We start from the raw sequence: 26,536 nt of genomic DNA on the forward strand, positions 1-26,536 counted from the left end.
GTCTCACAGGAATCCGTGAAATAGCCACGGATTCGCTCAAATTTCCGTGAAACTGACACAGATTTCGCTACAATGCAAGTTAATGACAGTCATATCCCGTGGCTATCCCAACATACAAAGTGATTATGTACATTCACTGAGTGAAGATTTAGAAAATAAAACATATTTCTCGCTAGAAATGTGATCAAAACCCATTTTTATGCAGAAACTAAGTCAAAATATTGATTTTTTTCACTAAAAATGAGAGAACTGTCCGCCATGTTTTTTGACGTGACTTGGAACAAACAAATAGGAAAAAATATTAACAGTTAATATTTTTTCCTATTGGTTTGTTCCAAGTCACGTGACTTTCAAGGTCCTGGTGGTCAGAACAAAAAACATGGCGGACAGTTCTCTCAATTTTAGTGAAAAAAATCAATATTTTCTGCATAAAAATGGATTTTGATCACATTTCTTGCGAGAAATATATGTTTTATTTTCTAAATATTCACTCAGTGAATGTACATAATCACTTTGTATGTTGGAATAGCCACGCGATATGACTGTCATTAACTTGCATTGTAGCAAAATCCGTGTCAGTTTCACGGAAATTTGAGTGAATCCGTGGCTATTCCACGGATTTTGAGTTAAGCGAATCCGTGGCTATTTCACGAATTTCTGTGAGACCAGGTTCCAGTACAAAGTTCTTTCATGGTTTGGATCCACATGCGATCTCCGAGGCTTGAAGCACCGATTCAACCATCCCCCTCTTTCTTCATCTATTTGCCGTTCTTTTGCTTCTTCTGTTGGAACTTCCTGAAGTGGGTCTGAATGGTGGCGGCGGCCTTGTCGGCTTCAACGGGACTGAGCGGAGGATCAGCCGGAACGATGCAGGTCCCATTGGTGGCATTGGAGTCTGAGCACGACAGGACACAGGGGACAGCCAGAGATGCTGAAGCTATAGCCATGGAGACATAGTCTGTAGCAATAATTAGGTTCAAACACATGGTTTTCATATTAGCCTCTGGTCTAAGTGGTCTATTTTTCTGGCTAAAGTTGGTTAGATTTGACACTTGATTCAAATCAAGTGATTTTGAGATGAATTTCTACAGTTCAGGCCAAAAGTTTGGACACACCTTCTCATTCAATGCGTTTCCTTTATTTTCATGACTATTGACATTGTAAATTCATCAAAACTATTCGTGAACACATGTGGAATTATGTACTTAACAAAAAAAAAGTGAAATAACTGAAAACATGTCTTATATTCTAGTAAGCAAAGGGTGGTTACTTTGAGGAATCTAAAATACAAGACATGTTTTCAGTTATTTCACACTTTTTTTGTTAAGTACACTGTAAAAAATAATATGTTAAATATACGGTAAATTACCGGCAGCTTTGGTTGCCAGAGTGGGTTTTCTACTGTAAATTTAAATGTAAATCTCAGCAAAAACTGTAATTTAGACTGAATATTCCCTTTATTTTAGGGTAATTGTCTCATTGTGTCATCGTGGAATTTCTCCATTAACCTCACATGAAAATGTTATATTTATACAGCAGAACTGTGTTTCCTACAGTAAAAGTAAAAGTTTTGTGCTATTCTTTGATTTACAGTAATTAAAAGTGTCTACTACGGTGATATGCAATTTAAAATTTTACGAACTATTTCTGATGTAATTTGACAGAGTTTTACTGTGATTATAACTTTTTTTTTACAGTGTACATAATTCCATATGTGTTCATTCATAGTTTTGATGCCTTCAGTGAGAATCTACAATGTAAATAGTCATGAAAATAAAGAAAAACGCATTGAATGAGAAGGTGTGTCCAAACTTTTGGCCTGTACTGTATAGCAGAAAAATAGCCAGCATTGACATTAATTAAGAGTGTCACTTACTCTTTCTATACACTCCTATGCTGTTCCTCCTGAGGCCATCAAACTGTGAATGAAACAGAATACAGTGTGTTAGAAGCAAGCAGCAACTTCCAGGGCGGAAAAATTAAGGCAATGCAGAAGTGCTAAAATCTGCAGTTTCCTAAATGGCCACTAGAGGTCATCAATCCACATAAACCTCCATGTTCAAACTTTATTTATATAGCACTTTTCATACATAAAAATGCAACACAAAGTGCTTTACAAAAAAAAAGAATAATAAAAACAAACAATAAAAATGACGAAAATATAGCATGTTAAAATGCACGACTTTGCAGCAGAAATAGCCTGGTACAAAAACTGGTTTTGGTCTGTTTGGCTCGTTTTTTTTTCTGCTTTATAACAAAATGGTACAGGGGTTATATTATACCTGTTTAAATTAAGGCTTAAAGTTATGCATAATTAAGGGTGGGGCAATTTTATTACATTTTGATGACGTTTTTTATTAAATTTGAATGACATGCTATACTATGACGTTTTTATTACATTTTCAAAAATAGTGATAAACACCATATTATGGGATATATCCAAAGAGGAACCCCTCAAGAAAAAGTCAATGTGGATTTTTGTCAAAAATGATCAAAATTTAAAATCCCTAAAAATTCTTAAAATGGGTCAATTATAGTCTGTTGATACAAATTAGAGCATAAATGGCCAGAAATGGCAGAAAAATACCATATTATGAGATGTCCAAAAATGAACCCCTCAAGAAAAAGTCATACTATAACATGTCAATTTTTGTCAAAAATTGTCAAATTTTAAAATGCCTAAAAATGCTAGAAATGGCCCAATTATAATCTGTTGATACCTACGGAAGTACAGTTTGTCCAAAAGTAGCAAAACAAGAAAAAAAAACCATCATATTATGGGATGTCCAGAAATGACCCCCTCAAAAAAAAAGTAATTCTATAGCAAGTCTATTTTTGTCAAAAATGGTCAAATTTTAAAATGCCTAAAATTGCTTTAAATGGTTCAAATATAGTCTGTTGATAAACAGAGAAACATCAATAAGAAAAACATCAACTTTCCAAAAATGGCCCCCTCAAAAAAAGCCATCCCATAGTTTCTCGATATTTGTCAAATTTTAAAATGCCTAAAAATGCTAGAAATGTTCCAATTATAGTCTGTTGATATATATGGTACTATAGTTTGTCCAAAAGTAGCAACAAAAAAACCCACCAAAAAAAAGTTACAATTTTAAAATGCCTAAAGATGCTACAAATGACCCAAATTGATATATTTTCATTAGATAAACAATACATTAATGTGTCACATCTAAGAAGTAGTGATGGGTAGATGAAGCCTCATGAAGCCTTGAACCTTTCCAGCCAACTGGTTCGAGAAAAGGTTCATATCTTGAGGCTTCATGTGCTCACAAACCCCCTGCTGGTCCAAATCGTCATTGACCTTTGAGCTGTTTGTGAGGCCTCTTGGTGCATGGGAATAATCACTGCCAACAGAAATAAAAACACCTTAATTGATTTGATTTTGTGTGGTTCATTTATTTATCTGTTGTTTTGATTAATATGTGGGTAATGCTAATAGCAGTGTATAAGTAATTATTAATAATAATATATAATAATCATTATTATTTACTTTACCAGCATTATTTCAGTCAATGATAAAATAAATCCAATAGGACATGAAATGTTTGTTAAAAGTGTTTTCAAAGCATGGGGCAGAGATGGGACATCAATTGTGCTTGTGACTTTATTGATTGCAGTTTAAAAACAACAATTTCTCCACTGTGCTTGGACTCAGCCGGTTTCTTTTTTTGGAGACAACCTCTCCAGCTTTCGAAAAAACTCATTCACATGGGACTGAGGAGGCAGGGGTGCACAAGTCAAAACCATTTCCGGAACCACCGAGGCTTCGAACGTCATCAATGACGTCACTCGCCCTAAACAACACAAGCGTCGATACGCGCTCCACCAAAGACTTCCGGGATTTCTCGACACACGCTCCGAAGCATCGGCACGATCCGACCCATCACTACTAAGAAGGGCTTGAATCATTTTTTTGAGTCCATCTGTGGTATCCCTGGGGTCCCAACATGATTCTCTGAAGTTCTTTTATGAAATTTTAATGGCATATGCCTATGACACACTCGCCGACGCACAGAGGGCGATACAATCAGTTATGACAATTATCAACATTACAATCTTATCTGGAACTTGGATGAAACATTGTTCACATACCACCAACTGACAATCAAACCCAGTGACTCAGGCGCTTCTGCGAAATTCTTTACCTCGACAGGACAAAATGTGCTGCGATTAAGGAATGAATGTGCATGTGTGATTGCACCGATGTGTGTGTCCTTTCTACGTACAGTTAGAGTAATGACCTCAAACACAAATCCTCTTGATTGGGATTACTGCTCAAGCAGCGCAGCAGCAGGGAAGCCAGAGAGGCTGAGGACTGGACCAGCTTAGCCTGCTTATGCGTCAGTTTGGCTGCATTAAGTCCCACACACCAGCTCCATGAGCGCCCCAACGAGGTTCACTCTCTACTTCTACCGGAGGCGTTTAGATGTATTTAAACTGACATAAAACATCTTGCTTCACCTCTGCCTCTTCCTTCTCCATTTGTGCATGTTCTTGTGGGCTAATGTGTTCTCTCGCCTCCTCATCTGAGCACCTGTGCCCTCGGTTAACCACCCAAAGTTCCACTTCCTGCTGAACTTCAGCTCTAAAAGAGCTGAAAAAGTCAAAAGTCTGCAGTGCATCAGAAGCAACATTCAAACCGGTAACCTCAAACAACGACTAGGGCACAAAATACCCACAGAGAGATACATAACAGGTTTTTTTTTGTTTGTTTTTAAGCGTAGCACATCAGAAATGACTCTGAAATGTGCTTCTTGATCCAGAAATCAAACATGAAAAACCTGAGGAAAAGCAAAAATAACTGAAGTTGTGGACAGTGTCGATTAACGTTCAAGGACTTATTGATTTACTGATATTGATTCGCTGCAGGGCCAAAAGGTCAGTAATCAACTCAGTCTGATGCTCTCAACCTTATTTTTTTTATTGGATTTCTATATGATATATTACTGTTTGAGTGTAGGAGCACAAAAAGTCATCTCTATCTTGTAGGTTATTACTTACTTCTGCAGCTGTCCCCAGAGATACTAAAAGCAAACACAGAGCTTACAGCTCACATGCTGACTGCTGAGCTTTCCACATGCTCTGTCTCACCATTAGATAACACAAGATTAGACACAACTGATTTATGAGTAAAAATTCCAGCCACACTGACAAGGGGAAACTTTCTATTTCTTTCAAAATGACAGTTTTATCTTGTGAATGAGATAAAACTGATGTAATGATAAAACCAGAAGAGAGGATGTGAGGTAACAGTGGATTACTCAGTCATGCGCAGAAAGAATGTGCGTCATATCAGCTGTAAGGAGTCAATCACCTTGGTACATCAGCATGGCAACGTGTGTGTGTGTGTGTGTTCTTGTACTTCCTACATAGTGAGGACCGGTACACGTTTTTAACCAACAGAGTGTTTTGCAAAGTGAGGACATTTCAGCCGGTCTTCACTTCTTTAAAGGCTTTTTTGCAATTTCAGACTTTGTTTTAAGGGTTAAAGGTTACAATTAGGTTTATGTTAGGGTTAATGTTGGGCATTTAAGTTGTGATGATGAAGGTTAGGTTACAAGGTTATTAAAGTTATCAAAAATGAAATACAATAACGAAAACTAGAATTGAACAAACATTTTTCGTTAACTGAAGTGTTATAAGAGTTTGTTTTTTTTAAAGATAATTAACTGAAACTGTATAGCATGGTTACAAAACTAACTAAAACACATCTTTTTTTAAAAATTTCATACATAATGAAGATGGATCAGACAAAGGAAATAAAGGCAAAATTTACTGTGACCTCTTTTAATCTCCCATCCAACAAATACCCCATTACAAAAAACAAAAACTAATAAAAACTAAACTAAAACTATCAAACTCACTCTAAAAACTCTGAAAAACTAACTGAATTTGAAAACAAAAATTCACAACAAAATTAAAACTAATGAAAAATCCAAAACTATTATAACTATTATAAAGAATTCACCGTTCCAATGAGGGCCCTCACTAAGATAGAAGTATAAGAAGTTTGCGTGTGTGTGTGTGTGTGTGTGTGTGTGTGTGTGTACTTGTTCTTCCTACATAGTGAGGACCGGAACACGTTTTTAACCAACAGAGTGAGAGCATTTTTGCAAAGTGAGGACATTTTGGCCGTTCCTCACAAAACTAACAAAAATCATAGTGAAAATGTCCTTTGTTTTCGTCTTTGTCAACTTTTTTCATACATAATGAAGATTGATAAACCAAAGGACATAAAGGCAAAATTTACTGTGACCTCTTTTAATCTCCCACTCAACAAATAACCCATTACAAAAAAAAAACTAACTAACTAACTGCTAAACTAAAACTATAGCATTTAAAAAAAAATAAATACTAAACTAAAACTAACAAACTCACTCAATTCAAAACTATTATAACCTTGCAAGGGAATTCACTATTCCAATGAGGGCCCTCACAAAGATAGAAGTACAAGAATGTGTGTGTGTGTGTGTGTGTGTGTGTGTGTGTGTGTGTGTGTGTGTGTGTGTATACTGAGGTACAGAACAGCTCACCTCATCTACTTTGCTGCTCCTCCGACTGTGTGACACTGAGTGAACCTGCCAAGGCAAAGGCTGGGACACCATATAAGGCAAAGGGTCCTGCTGCTTCGCAAACCGCACCCCTATCTGAAAATGAAAAAGAGTTTGGGTTAGAGGTGGCAATGTAAACCTAAAACATGTAACGGTAACGCTTTATATTAAGGTCCTTGTAATAACCATTAATTAACAAGTAACCCACCCATTATGTCTTTGCCATGCCTTTATTAATCTTATTTTGTTTGTTTATTGATATTAAAATATACTTTATTGCTCATCTATTATAAGTTAACTATAAGTTAACTATGCTTTTTGCAACTACCGGATCTAAAGCGAGAACAATGCCTTATTACTTGTTAATTAATGGTTATTAAGGACCTTATTATAAAGCGTTACCCATGTAACTTCAGAAAAAAGTCACCTCTCTCCCACATGATTAATTTACTAAAAAAAAAAGAAGTAAAAACCATTATATTTTCAGCACAGTTTCCGTTAGTTTATTACCTCATTCATCAGGAACCATATTAAACAATAATAATCTCACATAAGAAGAAGACATGCATTGTACCAGATTAAACTACTAGCTAATTTCCATCCATTGAACTTGTCTTTGCAATTAATGCAAATTCAAGTTCAAAAACTGTAAATACTAAATTCAACTAAGGATCCAAATAGCCAGCAACTATTAATTATTACACCCAACAATTCTTCCCACCTCATATCTCCAGCAAAATGGAGTACAGACATAGGAATGGATTATAATCGAAAATGAATAGCACACAAACTATCTTCAATAAAAATACTCACATTATGTCTCAAATTAATGTAGACATGGTTGGTTTCTCACAGTCAAAAAAATCAACTTTTTAATATCACAAAAAAATATGCAAGTCCATGCTTTGTTCCATTTCTAAATGGCCTTAAAAAAGGCAGATTGTGCAAAAGGAGTTTGACTTCCTGAGATCTTGGTGACTTTTCACTGCTGACCTGGTCATTTTTTTATATTTCTATGAACACATAGTATTGGTGTTACATAATTAGCAGAAAGGAATAACAGAGAGGAATGATGCACATTAAAGGTTTGGTTTACACATTCATTATATTTGGATGTTGTTCATATAAGCCTGCTTTTAATTTGTCACATTTGTTTTAACATGCTCTAATCACATTTTGAGGTAACGCTTTATAATAAGGTTAATTATAACCATTAATTAACAAGTAATAAGGCATTGTCCTCGCTTTAGATCCGGTAGTTGCAAAAAACATAGTTAACTTATAGTTAACTTATAATAGATGAGACATAATGAGGCAAAGACATAATGAGTGGGTCATGGGTATTTGTAATGCCATTATTAACACTTATATAAGCTTATAAACACACAATAATGTTAATAAGCATCTTGTAAGGATTTACAAGGGCCTTATTACTTGTTAATTAATAGTTATTACAAGGACCTTAATATAAAACCACAATGTTGCAGTTGCTGCAAAAACACACAGGACTTTACTCACTACTTTATCTTCTATTTTTATATGAGGCTATTTTAAAACATAATGCATATCGAATAATACTGAATATTTAAAGTGAACAGAATATTAGACTGACACAACACATTTTGCCCAAACAATAATCAATTGACTTGACTCCATTTCTATTTCTATTCCATCAATCATTCTTGTCATCTTACCGATTCTACGACTTTGACCACCATATACATGGCCGTTAGCATGGTGATCAACATCTTGACCACTATTCCTTTAGTTTCTCTAGTAATCCTTAAAGCTCTCCTTGATTTTTGATAACTTTCCTCAGTCCTGCTGCAGGAAAGATGCAGTGAGTCCAAACACAAACAGATCCAAAGCAATCAGGAATGCAACGCAGGGCTGCTCAGGGGAAAGACAATTGGACACGCAGAGTTGAGTATGTCCACTCACACAGGTCTCAGGTGCACCGGACACTCACACACATACATAAACATGTGCACACAGTCCATTCTCACAGTCTCTGACACACAAGGGTAAGACTGCTAAAGAGCTTTGCAGGACAGAAATAGAGAAGCAGTAATCTTTTCCTTTGCACAACACTTATCCCTCAGGAGTGTTTACCTCTCTGGCAGAAGAGGCAGATCAGGTTTTAATTTTATCTATTTTAATCTCACATTGGATTAAAAACAGAACATGAACCCATGTCATAATTTTCTTTGCATAATTGTATTTTCCTTCTAGTTCAAATGTCTGACATGCTGATTAAACAAGCGTGTTATCCTGATGTGAATCAGGGAGAAGTTGACAAGCTGACGTACACTGCAAAAAAAGCCAACTTGTATTTTTTGGCCTAAAACAGTGATTTAAGTTGGTAAAACTTGGAAATATAAATTATTGACATTTAGGGCAATAATGTAAGTTAGCACAACAAAGGAAGCCAGTTGTCTGCTCAAAAACAAGTTGGTGAGTTGTTGTTACTTATATCTTTAAGTTGGGGTTCAAAACAAGGGACAATAGTTCTGCTAACTCTTATTTCTTTGTTGTGAAATTCGGTCATTAGCGAAAGTTAGCGGCTAACTGATGCTAGCGGCTAACTGATGCTAGCGGCGCTGCTTGTTACAGCTACAAGAGTAGCCATTAGCGTATCAATGCTAACTCAAAATTGTGGTCGCAACATTAGCTGACATTTCATAGCGGCGTTACAATCGTGCCAATTCAGCACATTGCAGAAGTTAGCAGAAGTAAGGATTAAAAGTTATTACAATGTAAAATTATAAATTTGTACAATTTACAGTTGAGTTGACAAAAATCTGAATTCAGAGTTGAGCAAACTCAAAAACAAAACTTAAAATGTTTAGTTTAATTGTCCAACTTAAAATTTTATCGAAGTTTGTTGCCTTGAAATTTTGAGTTCACCCAACTTTTCTTTTTTTGCAGTGTAACAGGTAACACTTTCTAATGGGGAACCTTATTAAGTGTCTAAAATGTAACTAATAAACATTTTATTTAGGTTAAAAACCCATTTGTTATTTTTAATAAATGTTTAATAAGTTGTTCAAAAATAGATTTTGGTCCCATGGAGCCCTTTTCCAAGCTATAAGTGGTCATACAGTCTGATCAATGAAAAGAATTGTTCACAACATGGCAACCCAAAGTTTACTTTTATGAATGTTTTTTAAGATGAAGTACGTTAATTAGTCACCATAATGGAAGCTAACTCATATGAGTGGTATGGGATTTTTGAGTCCAATACGAAACCAATTTTGGAGGGGAAATAATTCACTGATTATTGATATGACAGCCAACATTTTTGGGCTACAATGAAAATGGGTCTTTCAATGAGGATTATACATCAATATGACTCTGCAGAGGTACTAAGAAGGCTGCTTTCTTATAGAATAACTTTAAATTATTTTTAACATTATTATAAAATGTATTACTACGGAAGCGTATTGCTGCCACCCTTATAAAAAAAAAAAATCCTCCATTTATCTCGTTATAACGAGATACTATCACATTATTTCGAGATAATGACAGTTTCTCGTTATAACGAGATAATAAAAGTTTCTCGTTATAACGAGATACTATCACATTATTTCGAGATAATGATAGTTTCTCATTATAACGAGATAAATGGAGGATATTTTTTATAAGGGTGGCAAAACTGAAAACTAAGAAAAAAAGTAAAAGGAAAAAAAGGAGAAAAAAAGCTAAATAAACATCAGTACTGTATGTTTCGTGTCAGTTAATTTGTGGATCATTTGAATATAAAAGATAAATATTAATAAGATAAATAGCTTACATTATATCTTAATTACCCCAAGCAGAGTTTCTCCGCATAGTTTGTTGCGTAAAATAAGTTTTAATGTTGGTGCATATCAGACAACATAAATGCTGATACTGATAGATCTGATATGTCTGTTTTCTTACTAGAAAGTGGAACCAACATACCGACCAACAGATTCAGGATCAGATCAAGTTGGCTGATTCCCCTTGTGATATAAATTTAATTGAATAAATGCATTGAACTCCAACTAGTTATTAAGGATTCAAATTGCAAATATTCCCTGCCCTATTGTAATTATGATTGTGTGGCCCTCTTGTAATTATGGGTTCATGGTCTCCATATAAGAAGGCGAAAAGGGCGAATAATTGACAGAAGTTTGAATCTGCCTGGATTTACAAACTTAAATCCAGCAATCTGCATTAAAAGGTGTGTGATGTGTTAAATCTACTTTTTTCAAATGCATTCAGTATGAGGACACTTTGATTAATTTTGCCATACACACTTTTTTGTGACAGTAAAGTTGAAGTGCAGTGGCTCAAACAGCGTGCCGCTGGGATTTCTAAGAAAAGATGACGTGGGGCTGGAGGGAAACTGGTTATTGCACAAAGAAGAAGAAGCTTTGGTAACGCTTTATATTAAGGTCCTTGTAATAACCATTAATTAACAAGTAATAAGGCATTGTTCTCGCTTTAGATCCCTTTAGCTGCAAAAAGCATAGTTAACTGTTAACAAGTGCATAGTTAACTTATAATAGATGAGCAATAAAGTATATTTTAATATCAATAAGCAAACAAAAGATTAATAAAGGCATGGCAAAGACATAATGGGAGGGTTATGGGTGTTTGTAATGCTATTATGAAGATTTATAAGATACTCATGAGGCTTTTATTAATGTTCTTATTATACATCTCTTATAGCCTGCTATTAGCTGTATTATAATGCCATTATTAACACTTATATAGGCTTATAAACACACAGTAATGTTAACCCTCTATGGTACGTTTTTTGGCCTGTCAAATTTCTACAATATAGGTTTTTGAAAGATGCGATACTTTAAAAAAAAGGGGGAGAGTCTAGGGAACCACTAGCAATGCTTTAATTTGTCATCATTTGACCTCCAGGAGGCCATATTGAAATCCTTTTTTGTAGACTTTTCCGAAGGAAACAGCTTTACACCATAGGTGACCTTTATTTTTGATAGTTTCATCCACTTAGACTGTTCAAGACATTCATTTCAATGGGCTGTTGGTTCAATTGTACAATGTTGCCTACAAGCAAAATTCAGACAGGAAACCAGTTGAAAAAGTTCCTTTTATAATGTTATTACAAATAAAATGTTACGCATTGAAGCTCCTAAATCTTTTACACATGTTTATTAAATAAATTATGTTAATGTGTGCACCGTTTAGGGACAATGTTGCCTACGGGGCAACAAACAAAAAAACCTTCCAAAAAAATGACTATGAAAATCAAATTTCTACAATGCATGTTTTTGAGAGCTGCGATACTTTAAAAAAAGAGGGAAGGGTCTAGGGAACCAATAGCAATGCTTTAATTTGTCACATGACCTCCAGGAGGCCATATTGAAACCCTTTTTTGCAGACTTTTCCAGAGGAAACAGTTTTACCATTTTGTGCCACACAACGTCATTTCCTGGCCCTTTTCCATCTGGAAAAAATATAATCCTACTGATAGGTGAGTAAACCTTCTTTTTTGATAGTTTCATACACTTCATACACACGACAATGGGTCGTTGGTTCAATGGTACGGACAAGAAACGGGTAAAAAAGTTCCTTTTATAATGTTTTTTAAATTTAAAATGCTTTGTATTGTACCCTGTTGAAGCTACTGACTCTTTTACACATGTTTATTAAATAAATTATGTTAAAATTAATTTTAAAAACTTTATTTTTCACTTGTGCACCGTTATGGTACAATGTTGCCTACGGGCAACAAACCCCAAAAACTTCCCACCCCCAATTTTTTTTAAAGAAAATTTCTTCAGAATATGTTAATTTAGTCTATTTTCAGACAAAAAACACTCCAAACATATTTTCCTAACTGCCATCATAATGCGTACCGTAGAGGGTTAATAAGCATCTTGTAAGGACTTACAAGGGCCTTATTACTTGTTAATTAATGGTTATTACAAGGACCTTAATATAAAGCGTTACCGAAGCTTTCTATGAATTAGAGGTAGTGTCAGTCGGCCAACTACTTATTAGTAGTAATCAGCTGGAGCTATCTGAGAGATCACACATGACTGAGGCTTTATGTGCGTCATTGTCTGGAGCCTCGCCTCTGACCCTGCAGACCAATGATAATGCTTTGGACAGGTGTCACACTGAGTTTCACTGAGGCTTAGTAAGACAGACGCCGCCTGCTGTTATCTGAGTATCAAGTGTCATGTGAAGACGTGTTATAATACGACTAGTGTCACTTGTCAACTCTTACCTACGTCTGCCTCCACGAAGGCTGTGGGTCTGTGTGCGTATGAATGATGTTCATTTTGTTCTTATGCGATTAGGGAGAAGAGCAGGAATGTGTCTTATCACTGAAAAGACAAGTATAAAAGCTCTCAAAAACCACTGCAGTGGTGACAGACCAAATGTGAGGGACTCTTCTTTTCCCAAACAATTTTATGAGGAGAAATAGGTAAGAACATTTTGATTTTAGCACAAATGCTAACAAATGCTAACACAGACACTTACACAAATGACTGAAACCGGCAGCTGTGGTTGCCAGAACTTTACCGTAATAAATACGTTGCAACTTTTTGTAATATTACAGTAAAATTGTATTAGCACTGTTGATTTCCCATTTAAGATTGCCATTTTAGTCCATATTTTAGCGTAAAAAGATAAAGTTTTTCCATCAAAAGAAACGCTGCTCTGCCATATAACTGACAAGAAATACTTTATAAATGCTGCATAAATTAAAGATTTTACCATTAAATATTACAGTATATTTCTGTTGGAGATATGGTGTTTAGTACATTTAACAGTGAAAAAAAGTATTTTTTACAAAAAAGAAATGCAAAAATTACGGCTTGTATATATACAGTATATTTTTTGCACGACAAACATGGTGCCAGTGGATTTTACAGTGAAGTAATGTATTTAAAAAAAAAAAAAAGTAATACTAAATACTGTTTTGGCTGATATAAACATTTACGATGTTTCATTGTTACTGAAACTGAATTAACCCATTTATCATTTTACAGTCTGTAAATTTTACGGTGAAAAACTGCTAAACCACGACAGTAAAAGACCATAAAATGATAAATGGGTTAATTCAGTTTCAGTAACAATGAAACACCATAAATGTATATATCAGCCAAAACAGTATTTTTTACAGTTTTTTATTTTTTTAAATACATTACTCCACTGTTAAATACACTGGCACCGTGTTTGTAGCAAAATATATATTGTAATATATATACAAGCATCACTGTAACTTTTGCATTTTTTTTTTTTGTAAAAATACTTTTTTTTTTAACTGTTAAATGTACTTAACACCATATATGTAACAGAAATATACTGTGATATTTAATGGTAAAATCTTTAATTTATGCGGCATTTATAAAGTATTTTCTTGTCAATTATATGGCAAAACAGCGTTTCTTTTGATGGAAAAACTTTATCTTTTACAGTAAAATATGGAATAAAATGGCAATCTTAAACAGGAAATCCACAGTGCTAAAAACATTTTACCCTAATATTAAAAATAGTTGTACCGTATTTATTATGGTAAAGTTCTGGCAACCACAGCTGCCGGTTTTTTACCGTAAAAACAACAGTTTTTTTTTTACAGTGTATCATTAATGGCCTATTTGTTTCATTAGAGAATTTATATATGGACATGTTGCTTGAGGGAAATATTGTTTTGGTGCAGAAGGGCAGCTGTGTGAACATCAACACTATATTTTAGTGAGTTAAAAATAGAAGAATCAAGATTTGGAAAAAAGTTCACAAACTTTATAGTTTATAGTTGCTGACACTTATCTGACTGAACATGCAATGTTCTTCTTAAATTCTCCTATTTTTGTGATTCATGTGTATTCGACAATACAGGTCAGAGTTTATAATAAGGTGCAAATAATACATTTAGAAACACATTACAGTAACAGACATGTTTCTCAAAAAATCAGACAATATAGTGAAATAGTGATACGCTACTTAAAAACAGACTGATATGCTTTTTATTCCACTACATCTATCTGACAACTGAGTTACTAATACTTTTTTACAGATTAAAATTTTACTTAATTACTAATTTAAAACACAAAAGATTTGACCTGTGACCTCTTATATAAACATGTTGCACCAAAGAGATATTTCCCCTTGAAATGTCTAACATGGTTTTATTTGAATGACAATTTAAGGCTCAAATTGGTAAAATTATTATTAGAGTTGCGCATCAGAACTTAGTTCTTCGTTCTTTAATCTTCGATTATTTATCTCATACCCCTTAGATTAATCTTTGACTTGCACTCGGTTGCATTAGTATTGATGATCAAATACCATATAACAAATATGTTATAACATAACAATTACAGGTGACACAAATTTTAAATGCATATTTAACTTTTTTTGTTTTTTATAATTCAAAGTTTTTATGATCGTTTCATTTTTACAACATACAAACGAACATCAAACAAACTAGACATGATGGAGGTCATAAAAAAATAAAAATAAATAAAAATAAAAAAATAAAAAAAATAAATAAAAAATAAGAAAATACAATAATAGTAAATAAATAAAATACAAAATCTGAAAATAAATTAACTAAAAACAAGACAGGCAAATGCATATTTAACTTGTAATTGATTTGATTTTAGCTTAAGTTAGTTTATTGCTAAGTTTGTGTGCTATATTAAATGACATATTAATTTTATGATTTCACCAACTTTATTCCTGCATAATAGCAAACAGTCAGCAATGAGGTGAGACCATTGCTCACCACTGGAAAGCAGCCAAACTAATCTGAAACTAAAGCGCTGTGAGCTTAAAGCTTTGGGAGGTATAGTCACTTTAATATCAGTCTACAAGTGTTGAAACTTATCGTTGTGATTGTCTCCTGATCTGAAGAGAGGCCACTATAACAGCATCACATGTTCAGCCTGTTTTATTGTAGTGAAAACAAAACAGGGAGGAGAGTCTTGCTTCAGTGAAGCATTTCAGGGAGATAAAAGTCCGGACAAACCAGCCTCCACTGTACTTTCCACAATGAGCAGTCCCTGAGACACCTGGGAGTAAATTTAGAAACACATTACAGTAACAGACATGTTTCTAAAAAAATCACACAATATAGTGAAATAGTGATACGCTACTTAAAAACGAACCTGGTCTCACAGAAATCCGTGAAATAGCCACGGATTTCACTTAACTCAAAATCCGTGGAACAGCCACGGAATCGCTCACATTTCCGTGAAACTGACACGGATTTCGCTACAATGCAAGTTAATATTTGTTCCTATTGGTTTGTTCCAAGTCACGTGACTTTCAAGGTCCCGGTGGTCAGAACAAAAAACATGGCGGACAGTTCTCTCATTTTTAGTGAAAAATCAATATTTTGACTTAGTTTCTGCATAAAAATGGATTTTGATCACATTTCTAACGAGAAATATATGTTTTATTTTCTAAATATTCATTCAGTGAATGTACATAATCACTTTGTATGTTGGAATAGCCACGGGATATGACTGTCATTAACTTGCATTGTAGCGAAATCCGTGTCAGTTTCACGGAAATTTGAGCGATTTCGTGGCTATTCCACGGATTTTGAGTTAAGCGAAATCCGTGGCTATTTCACGGATTTCTGTGAGACCAGGTTGTTAAAAACAGACTAATATGCTTTTTATTCCACTACATCTATCTGACAGCTGAGTTACTAATAACTTTTTACAGATTACAATTTTACTTATAAAAAATATGATCAGAATTTAAAACACATAAGATTTGACCTGTGACCTCTGATATAAACATGTTGCACCAAAGAGATATTTCCGGACGAACCAGCCTCCACTGTACTTTCCACAATGAGCAGTCCCTGAGACACCAGGTGACATCACACTCTTATCTATTGTAAGCAGGACACATGAGGTTTCCATTTTCTGTGGTATTAGACCAAATAAGATTGATGGTCCTTTTGGCTGTTTTGTGTTACCAGAAATGTAATGTCATGAATTTTAATCATAGGTTTCCAGTCAACACGGGAAAATAACTCACTTGAAACGGAGAGAAGAGACACTCAGCTGGATTAGTCATGTCAGTCAAGCTGGCTAAGAGGCCCAGCAGCAAAAAGAAAAGTATGTTTCCTTTTTTATTTTTCAGGGGTGTTGGTGTCATAGAAATACACATTTTGAAAGGAACTTTGGTAACGCTTTATATTAAGGTCCTTGTAATAACCATTAATTAACAAGTAATAAGTCCTTACAAGATGCTTATTAACATTATTGTGTGTTTATAAGCTTATATAAGTGTTAATAATGTCATTACAAACACCCATGACCCACCCATTATGTCTTTGCCATGCCTTTATTAATCTTATTTTGTTTGCTTATTGATATTAAAATATACTTTATTGCTCATCTATTATAAGTTAACTATAAGTTAACTATGCTTTTTGCAACTACCGGATCTAAAGCGAGAACAATGTCTTATTACTTGTTAATTAATGGTTTTTAAGGACCTTATTATAAAGCGTTACCGGAATTTTTAGTTGTAACATGACAAAATATTCTATGGATTAATCAATTAAAAGATTGATAAAACAGCTATTCTCAACCTTGGGGTCACGAGATGATTTCTGGGGGTCGCCAAATCATTTTGGAAGTCAGCTCTGTCTCCACTGTGTTAAAGTGTTCATGTGTTAATGTGTTTTAGTCTTTTTGGTCTTTTTTTTTTTTTGTCATTTTGTGTCCTTTTTTGATCATTTTCTGGTCAATTTGTGTCTTTTTTGGTAATTTTGTTTCCTTTTTTTGGTAATTTTGTGTCTTTTTTGGTCATTTTTTTTCTTTTTTGTGTCATTTTGTGTCTTTTTTTTTTTTGTCATTTTGAGTCTTTTTTGGTAATTTTGTTTCCTTTTTTTTGGTAATTTTGTGTCTTTTTTGGTAATTTTTTTTTCTTTTTTTGGTCATTTTGTGTCTTTTTTTTTGGTCATTTTGAGTCTATTTTTGGTCATTTTGTTTCCTTTTTTTGGTCATTTTGTTTCTTTTTTGGGTGATCTGAACTGTGCGTGTGAGATTCTGTTCAGTGAGCGGGGGTCGCGGATAACATGCATGTTAAATTGGGGGTCGCGACTCAAAAAGGTTGAGAACTACTGTGATAAAAATGCCTACCTGCCAACTGTTACAGCTACAAATGTGCCTATGCTTCCCCTAAACCTCAGCTAATCCAAGTATCTTTACATCCAAAGTGAATGCGTTGGGTAATAATGCAAAACACCTTTTTTTTCGTGCTATTAATGAAGGCAGAAATAAATTAGGGCTGACCACTATAGTGGCATGCTGTGACTGCTCTGGCTTTGGAAAGGAAAAGAGAAAAGAAAAAAGAAACCTGTGGCTTGGAGGGATAGGTTGATTAAAGCACAGAATTGCTGAATGTTTTAATGTGTTTGGCAATTAATAATAATTGGTGGCGGCAGCAAGTGTACATTTGTATGTTAATTGCACCACGGGATGGTGCTTTTAACAGGGACCACTGATGTTTTGTTTGCAGGTGAAGCTGAGACTCTGAGATAAAATGTAATGGGCTGTTCTGTTTTTTTAATGGTAATTACAATTGTTAATGGTGCATGTTATATCTATACCTACAGTTTATATGTAACTTTGAACAAAAAGGAAAAGGATCTTATTTTGCATCTTGTCTAAGACAAAAGCTGAAAAGGAGTGTTCAAAATAAGGATTAATAAGAACTCAGTATAAGTATATATTGTACATAATTTATGCACTATTTTTTTTCTCGCATTTTAACAAAACAAGGGCAACTTTTATTAGTTTAAACACTTTGCCTGAGGAATTTCCTAAGTACCACTTTAAGCCAAATTAATGACATGTTTTAGCTTTTTTTACCCCCAAATCATATGAAATTTTATTTTACATTAAACTGGATAAAACCATAAGGTAACACTTTACAATAACCATCATTTATAAATGGTAAACAGATAGTTTATTCATGTTTAATCATCATTTATAAACCATATATAGACCATTTAGAATAGTAAATACATCATTTATTAATGTTTAACTAACTAAATAATTTATAAATGGCTAATAGATGGTTTATTAATGTAAGTTTATAGTTACTTTCCCATTAAAAAACAATTTAATTATAATTAATAGTTCATTAATAGTTTAAGTTGCACTCATTTTAACATTTTTAACACCATATTAAGTATGTTAATGATTTTGAAATGATTTATATACCTTTAAGAAATTGGCTGAAAATATTTAAAGATTAAATATGTATATAGCACTTTGAAAATGGTTAATAATTGGTTTATAAACCATCTATAAACATTATTTAGTTGGTTATTATAAAGTGTTACCAAACATAACACCACGTATGAATATGTAGTGTATCCACTGGCTAAATGATGAATTATTTTTCAAACCAGAACCTCCAAAGGAGAATGCCCAAGCCGAGGTCCTAAATAAACTGGGTCTGGAAGCCTTCTGGACTACACCACTGGACCCAGCATCCATGTTGGACATCAGCACGTGGACTCTGGAGAACCAAGATCCTGTAGAACCCAAAGATCTACCAAATGCTTTCCTCAGACGCCTTTGGCTGCTCAGCCCAGATGCCCGCAGCCCGAGCTTTAAACCTCTGCATGATGATCTGAAGAGTGACAACACATCCCCCGAGGAGATGATCAATAGTTTTGGTGGGACAAGCCAGTGTGCTGTCAATCCCCTCGATCTAGTTACAGCTGTCTTTATGTCCGCCAACACTTTTCTTCAGCAGGAGATGACTGTGCGCATGTTGCAGTGCCAGTTTGCTGTGCCCCTTGTCCTCCCAAGCATAGCTCCAAAAGAAACTGGTCAGTTCCTTCTTTGGCCTTTAAGAGGTGCTGTGAGCCAATGGAAGTCTCGATTTCCCATTAACAACACAAAGGTCCACGAGGGGGACTTGGCCAGTACATACATGCCTTTGGTTTCCTGTGTGAAGCTTGGTCACAGTGGTGTCTCTAAGTCACAGGTGCTAAACAAAGTTATAAATGGACTCAGATCTCCCTGTGACACTTTCCTCCACAGAGGGGTGGATGGAGGAGAGTTGCCGCCAAGACTCTCCAATGGCCTGGTAGAGATTGGATGGCATCTACCCATTGGAGACACTGCCAAAGATATATTCCCTGTTCCTGTGGTCATTGCAAACCTCCGTGGGGACGCCAGCACACATGAGAAACAGCTCAGCTTCCTATGTCAAGCCTCTTCTGCTGTGGTTGTTTTCTGTGGGAATCTTAGCGAGAAAGAAAAACAACTTCTTGTCACCTGCAGAGAAATGGCGAGCAAGCTCATATTGATTGACCTATCAGACGCTGAGGAGGATCAGAGCAGAGTTGTGGGATTTGTTGGTCAGAACCTTGAAGAATACATGGGGCTTCCTGGAGGATCAGTGTTGAAAGGTAAAGATCTGAGTGAAGAGGAGCTGGCTAATAGGCTGTGTGACACCCTGACGGATTGGTTACCAAATGAGCTGAAACATGTTTCACTTGAGGCAGCAGCGAAATTAGCAGAGGAGCTAGGCTTTAATGTGGATGAAGGGGCAGTCTGTAAGAAGGCAATGGCCAAAGTGGAGCAAGTATTGAAAGGTTTAGATGAGGGATCTGCTGAATATAGGGAGAAACAGCTTCCTTTGCAGGGGCCTTTGTGGAGCAAACTTGCCGAAATAGAAAAGGAGGAAAGCAAACAGAGAAAAGAAGGAAAAGCAGTTGATTCCCAACTGCAAAAAGAAAAGAAAGACATCTTGGTGGAGTTGAGCACGTACAAAATGACCTCAGCGATGAAGCTTTTCACTGATGTGGTTTTCACATCAGATAAAGTGGAGAGGACTTATTTCCTCAGTTGGATGAAGCTGAGGCTTCAGCTGAAGCAAATCAAAAATCGAAACAGTCCACAAGATCTATTTACAAACCTTAAGACAGAACTGGGTGATGGCATCCCAGAACATTACAGCGAGCTCCATAACGGAGTCAATGTCTACCTTGGAGACAGTGATAGTTTCTGCACAGATTCAACATTTGAGGAGGAAACTGAAGAGCAGCACGCATCTGAGGATCAGTTTGAGATAGGTCAAGATTCAGAGAATATTCTGCAGAAGTCTACAGAAAACACCATACAGGTCACACACAATCCTGTCTTACAGCAGCAGTTAGATATGATGTCAAATGAAGAAGAGATGTTAGGTGATGAAATTTCACATCTGTCTGAAGAAAATGAAACCTTAAGCTCCCAATGGGACCAGCAAGATGAAACAGAGCTCTCACTCAAGAAGTCAGATTCAACTTTTTCTGCCGAGCAACAGATGTATCTAGATGTTGCCTCCTCATATTCACAGCCTTTGGAAGCTGATCAGTCCTCGCTGGGACTTGAGCACTTTTTGCGTGAGATGGGTTTAATTTTTGAGCTAACCCACATCAGCCCCGGGAGTGGGAGCCACAATGTGTTGCGTCTCCCAAGCGTAGCTACAGACCTTCTTCTCTATGGGATCCCACTTGAACTAATGGATGGAGACGCCTCAAACATCCCCATCAGCTGGCTGAGCTGTGTATTTGCAGAGCTCAAGCGGCGGATACCTCAAGAAAAGTGCAGGACCCGAGTGCTGACGAACCTTGGAATACATCAAAGCAGCAATGCTGAGGTTCTTTCTGCACTATTTGGGGTAAAATTTCATGACGTAAAGCAAAGAGCCACGAAAGGGGTGTACATGGTCGCCCTGTGTCTCCCTGATAACCTCAGACAGGACATGGAGTGTGATTTACTGGTGTTGATTGATGTCGAGGGCCTCTGCTCGCTGTCAGACAATGAAAGAAATATGCTGATCCACGACAACGAGATGGCCACTGTTGCAACAGGACTGAGCGATGTTTTAATGCAGAACATCTCGTCACATGCTGGGATGGAGTATGAAAATAACTTAGCCGTTATAATCAGTGCTCTCCTACGCATCAAAGAGTGCGGTTCCATGCCCAGTTGCCAAGTCTTGACCCAAGATGAAGAATTAAGCAGCAAATTACAAGCCTCACAGTTAAAGCGTGTATCTGATATGCTTCAGACTGAGACTAGTGACAGAGGAACTAGAGATGCTAATAACCATTGTCCCAAGACCACAGCCTGTATCACATGTGTCAAAGGACCATGGAATAATAAGTCACTCTCTGAATCAATTGAAACCCAGTACAGTGAGACTGTGTTAACACTTAAGCAAAACCTGTTTGGGTCGTTGAAGAAATGTGCAGCGAAGTCTAAAGCAACAGGTCTTCCTGAAATCATGAGCCGTTTGTGTGCTGTTTGGGATAAAGTAAAAGCAGAATCATTCTCCATTGGTCTGCAAAATACTGACACAGGTTTAGCATTCTCGTTACTGTGCACAAAGCTTTCCCAGTCTGAGGAGATATTCCTGGAGCACATGGAAAACTGGCTTAAGGGGGCCACAAAGAAAATCATTGCCACAAAGGCAAAGGCTTTAGATACTGAGATCCAAAATGGCCTTTTGAGCGAGCTAAGGGTTGAAGCCAGAGAGGAAATCCAAACGGAGGTGGACAAACTCCGGACAAAAAACGTCTCCTTGATGGAAGACAACCCTCTCAACATGAACAGATTCAGGCCAATCCTAATGAGCAACTTGGATGACCTCCAGGAACAAGTAATGGAAGACATAATACAAAGGTTGGGGACAGTCAATGAGGACCACTGTTCTTCAACGCAGTTGGGAAAATTTGAGACATTGTTGGAAAAAGAAGAGGAATCAAAGCTACTACAACTGTTAGAGAACAGCAAGTCAACCAACGTTCTCCTTCAAGATGCAGAACTGGAAGAGGAGTTTGAGGGTGTGTGGAGTAAGACGTTGTCCGACTTTGACTTCAGGCTTTCAGAAAGAGATGATATCACAGCAAGAGTGACAAATGTTTTGAAAGAAAATCTAATCAGCCGTGGTCTCCAGAAACACGTAAAAAAACTTGATGTCATCGGTCAAAACCAGGCACCGAGCTTCCAGGTTTATGATGAGCACTTTGGATACCGCAGCAGATTAAAGCGCATGTTTGAAGACAACAACAGGCTGCAGAGGGAGGCAGCTCAACAGGTAGCATGCAATGTTATAGAAGAATACAATCAGTTTGTGGCAGAGAAATTGAGCTTACCAGCAGATTTCTCTGACAGCTACATTACAACACTGTTAGAAAATGTTGAAAAAGCTTTGAAAGAAAAATCAATGGAAATCAGATCAGCTTTTGAAGTGGACCTGAAAGTTCATCTCTGCAGCGCTGCAAGCAAAGATTTCCAGAAAATACATGACCGCTTTGCCAAGGACACTGAGGTTTTGACATGTATCACTGCGACCAAGAGTACATACCTGGCTGAGTTTATCTACCAGTTCAGGAAAAGAGACCAGTGCCAGAGGGTGGCTCAAGCATTTACCTCTATGGTCGTCAAACCCACCGTGTTGGAATACATCTATAGACCACTGGGAATGCGTATTGTGGGAGATATCCAAGCTAAAGCCCAGCAGTATCAGTCCCAAAGGGCCTTCCAGCAAAGCTTACTGGAAGAGCTGATAGTGGAGGACCACTTTGAAAGCTTCTTGGAATATCTGCATTCCTATGAAAACTTCAGAGTGAGGAAGATCCAGGAGGCAGTGGCAGCTTACTTCTCCGAATCAACCAACCTGGACAAATGGAGGCAACAGAGACTTGGAGAAATCGTAGGAAAGGTTGCAGCAGCAGTGAGCCTTACAGCAGAAGGTACCAATGGAGTGCTGAGTGATACAAAGCCGCTGCTGGAGAGAGTGTGCCTCACTTTGGAGACAGATGGAGATCTGGATGTCTCCAGGGCCTCTCTGGATGGACCTTTCTTCAGTATCACCACAGAATGGGACCGCTTCGTCACATGTCTAATGGAGTTCTTGGCTGCAATGCGGTTGGACCTAGCCAAAGAGTTCGCCCAAAAAGTGGATATCACCAGCCTTTTTGAGGGCCTTACAATTCAGCCCCAAGACGTCCTCTTCAACAGAGTGAAAGGCTGTGGCCAGCAGTGTCCTCTCTGCAGAGCCCCATGTGAGCTGGAGGAGTGGGGACATGAGGTTCATGAAGCTGTCCTCCACAGGCCCAGTGGCATGATGCCCCACAACACTGGTTCTCTGTCCTGTTCCAGTTTCCCTGAAAGCATGACTGAAGACCTCCATACCCTCCACCCAGACTGGAGCTTCTCCACCGAGGACCCAAGCAGCCAGATGCCCAGTGCTTACTGGAGGTACTGTGTGATTTATTAATGCTTTAATTTCACAATCATTATGTTGCTTTTACATAGCATTACATTCATCTGTTTTCTATATACCAGTATACAGTACAGGCCAAAAGTTTGGACACGCCTTCTCATTCAATGTGTTTCCTTTATTTTCATTACTATTGACATTGTGATTCATCAAAACTATTAAAGAACACATGTGGAATTATGTACTTAACAAAAAAGTGTGAAATCACTGAAAACATGTCTTATATTCTAGTAGGCAAAGGGTGGTTACTTTGAGGAATCTAAAATACAAGACATGTTTTCAGTTATTTCACACTTTTTTTGTTAAGTACATAATGCCATATGTGTTCATTCATAGTTTTGATGCCTTCAGTGAGAATCTACAATGTAAATAGTCATGAAAATAAAGAAAAACGCATTGAATGAGAAGGTGTGTGTCCAAACTTTTGGCCTGTACTGTATATATTTTTGTATGAAAATGTTGCAAAAATTTGCAAAATATGTTTTAATTTACAGATATGTCTTGGCGAGATTCAGCGAGAGGTTTGCAGAAGAATACGAGCAGAAGTCAGCAAATATTCCCGAGGAGTGGAAGAAGATCACGAAGGAGGAGGCGTTAAACAGTCTGAAGGAGGTCTTCCTCATGGGACAGAGCAAATAACTGGACCACCTTGTGCTGTATGTTGCCTTTATAATAACACATGTAACATTATATTGATCAAGTTCAGATTTCATCTGGTTTAGAGGTCTTATATGTCTATATATATCTTATATATGTATCAAGGATGTTGATGGTGATGATAATGGTAATAGTGGACAGAAAGGTATTTAAATGGACTATTCATTCGAAACACTGACAATGATAGGTGATTTGTGTTCTGCCTTTTCTTTTTATTGTCTTCTTGATAAAATAGTGTTAAAATATGCTTTTGAAATATATTGTAAATGTTGACTCTTCTTCTCCACTATATTGTGAAAAACTGTGAGGTATTATTATGCATTAACAGCCAACCAATGACAAAAACCTCCGAGATCAAAATAAAATCTGTTTACCTATTTAGACGTTTAAAAAGGAATGTGAATGTTTTGGGGTTTAGGGAATGGCAGAAATGTAAAATAGTCATTAAAATATTTTATCTTAACTGTTTCTCACTATACTGTATATCCAGTGTGGGTTCTGAAATGACCAACTAGAATGTATCAGTTAACCATTGGTTTTATAAAGAATATAATGTAATAAAAAATGTTCCTATCTGTATGTATTTTCTCCTCGCTTCATTTGAAACTGTCACACCTACTGAAACGTGCTGCTCATTTCATACCACACCAGGTTCTGATAGGATTTAGCTTTTCCTTTCCAATGTAATTTACTGTATATAAATTATTGCAAATGAAGCCAAGATCCTGATAGCAATTTAGGATAAAATGTGGCCCGCACAATCATAATTTCTGCCACAACAACACCATCAAACTGTAACCGTATAACATTAAACTAATTGTCTCTGCATTCATAGCACAGACAGGATCTTCTACTTGGCCAGTCAGGACAAAATTAACCCTTTTTATGGAAAAAATACACTCAATACACTCATACTACTCAATAAAGGAGAAGAATGAGTGAAGTAGAGGGAAAATTCAAATGGTGAAATCCACAAGAGGGCAATGTGGGATGGAGGAATCCCTGACAGCTCAACGCTGAGACGTATGATCAATGTTTTATATGTGTGAACAGGAGCAAACCTGACTAGCACTTTAATATATAGGCTAGTCATTCATCTGTCCATCTATTCTACCTGTGCAGGATATTTTATTCAATGATTGTTTTATTAATAAACAAATGTATACAAATTATACCATTTTTACACATTAAATCTGATAAAACTGCCCTTCAGGAAGAGACGGTAAAAGACAGTGACAGTGACATTGAGATTGAATACTAGTAAATGGACAGACTGGTCATCATGTGACAGCAAAGGCCACTTCTGTTCTTCAGCTTGGATTCTGTACAACCATGTGACCATCTCAGGCTGCATGTGAAGGCTTAAAAAATCAAATTATATTGATCTGAAAGTCAATATAAACCGCAGTGCTTTTATTTTGAAAAAAAATAGCAAACATTAGCATTAGCACTAGAGCTAACAAGCACTTTTACTATAGTTAAGACAACAAATATAGCCACTAATATATATGACAGAATAAAATAAACTTTAACAAACCTTGTGTCCTGTCAGTCAGCCACTATAGAAGCCTTTTGATACTTTATATCAACTTTATATGAATTACAACGCACTCGTTATTATTTACCGTTTGTTTTTCATTTTTACCGTTCTACCTGTTATTCCTGTCACTACCTTTCAAAAATAAAAGCACCCGTTTCACACTGGACTGTGCCTTTTCAAAATAAAAGCATCACAACATTGTAAAATACCTAGAAAATTTACAAAAATGAAAAAACAAGCTCTATAATACAAAAACAACAATAGGAACCTTGCTAAAGGTCATTTACAGTTGTGTTTAAAATAAATGAAATAGTGATATAGTGATTGGAGTATTTACTACTTTTTACTGCTATATTTGATTTACTCCACATTAACAGTCTTATCATAACATGTGTTCCTATCAGTAGCAGCACAAAATCAGATAATTTACTGTATTTTATAAAGCGATTACATTAATATTGAGCAGAATTTAGTTCAGAGTTTTGATCCGGCCCCT

General features: G+C 36.2%; 2 protein-coding genes across 2 annotated transcripts; one reads left to right on the forward strand and one right to left on the reverse strand.

The window, feature by feature from the left end:
- Positions 1 to 555: 555 nt before the first annotated feature.
- On the reverse strand, positions 556 to 26,090 carry LOC131969585 (uncharacterized). The gene is made up of 4 exons (XM_059330658.1): positions 26,038 to 26,090; positions 6,552 to 6,665; positions 1,877 to 1,919; positions 556 to 895 (listed from the first exon to the last, which is right to left on the reverse strand). Exons 2-4 carry the CDS (start codon positions 6,621 to 6,623, stop codon positions 759 to 761), a joined length of 252 nt encoding a protein of 83 aa, XP_059186641.1. The 5' UTR covers positions 6,624 to 6,665; positions 26,038 to 26,090; the 3' UTR covers positions 556 to 758.
- On the forward strand, positions 22,660 to 24,882 carry si:dkey-202l22.6 (interferon-induced very large GTPase 1). The gene is made up of 2 exons (XM_059330653.1): positions 22,660 to 23,821; positions 24,338 to 24,882. The coding sequence occupies exons 1-2, from the start codon at positions 22,785 to 22,787 to the stop codon at positions 24,480 to 24,482; spliced, it is 1,182 nt and encodes a 393-aa protein (XP_059186636.1). The 5' UTR covers positions 22,660 to 22,784; the 3' UTR covers positions 24,483 to 24,882.
- Positions 26,091 to 26,536: the final 446 nt, after the last annotated feature.

Source organism: Centropristis striata, chromosome 4, assembly GCF_030273125.1.
Source record: "Centropristis striata isolate RG_2023a ecotype Rhode Island chromosome 4, C.striata_1.0, whole genome shotgun sequence".
Lineage (NCBI taxonomy): Eukaryota > Metazoa > Chordata > Actinopteri > Perciformes > Serranidae > Centropristis > Centropristis striata.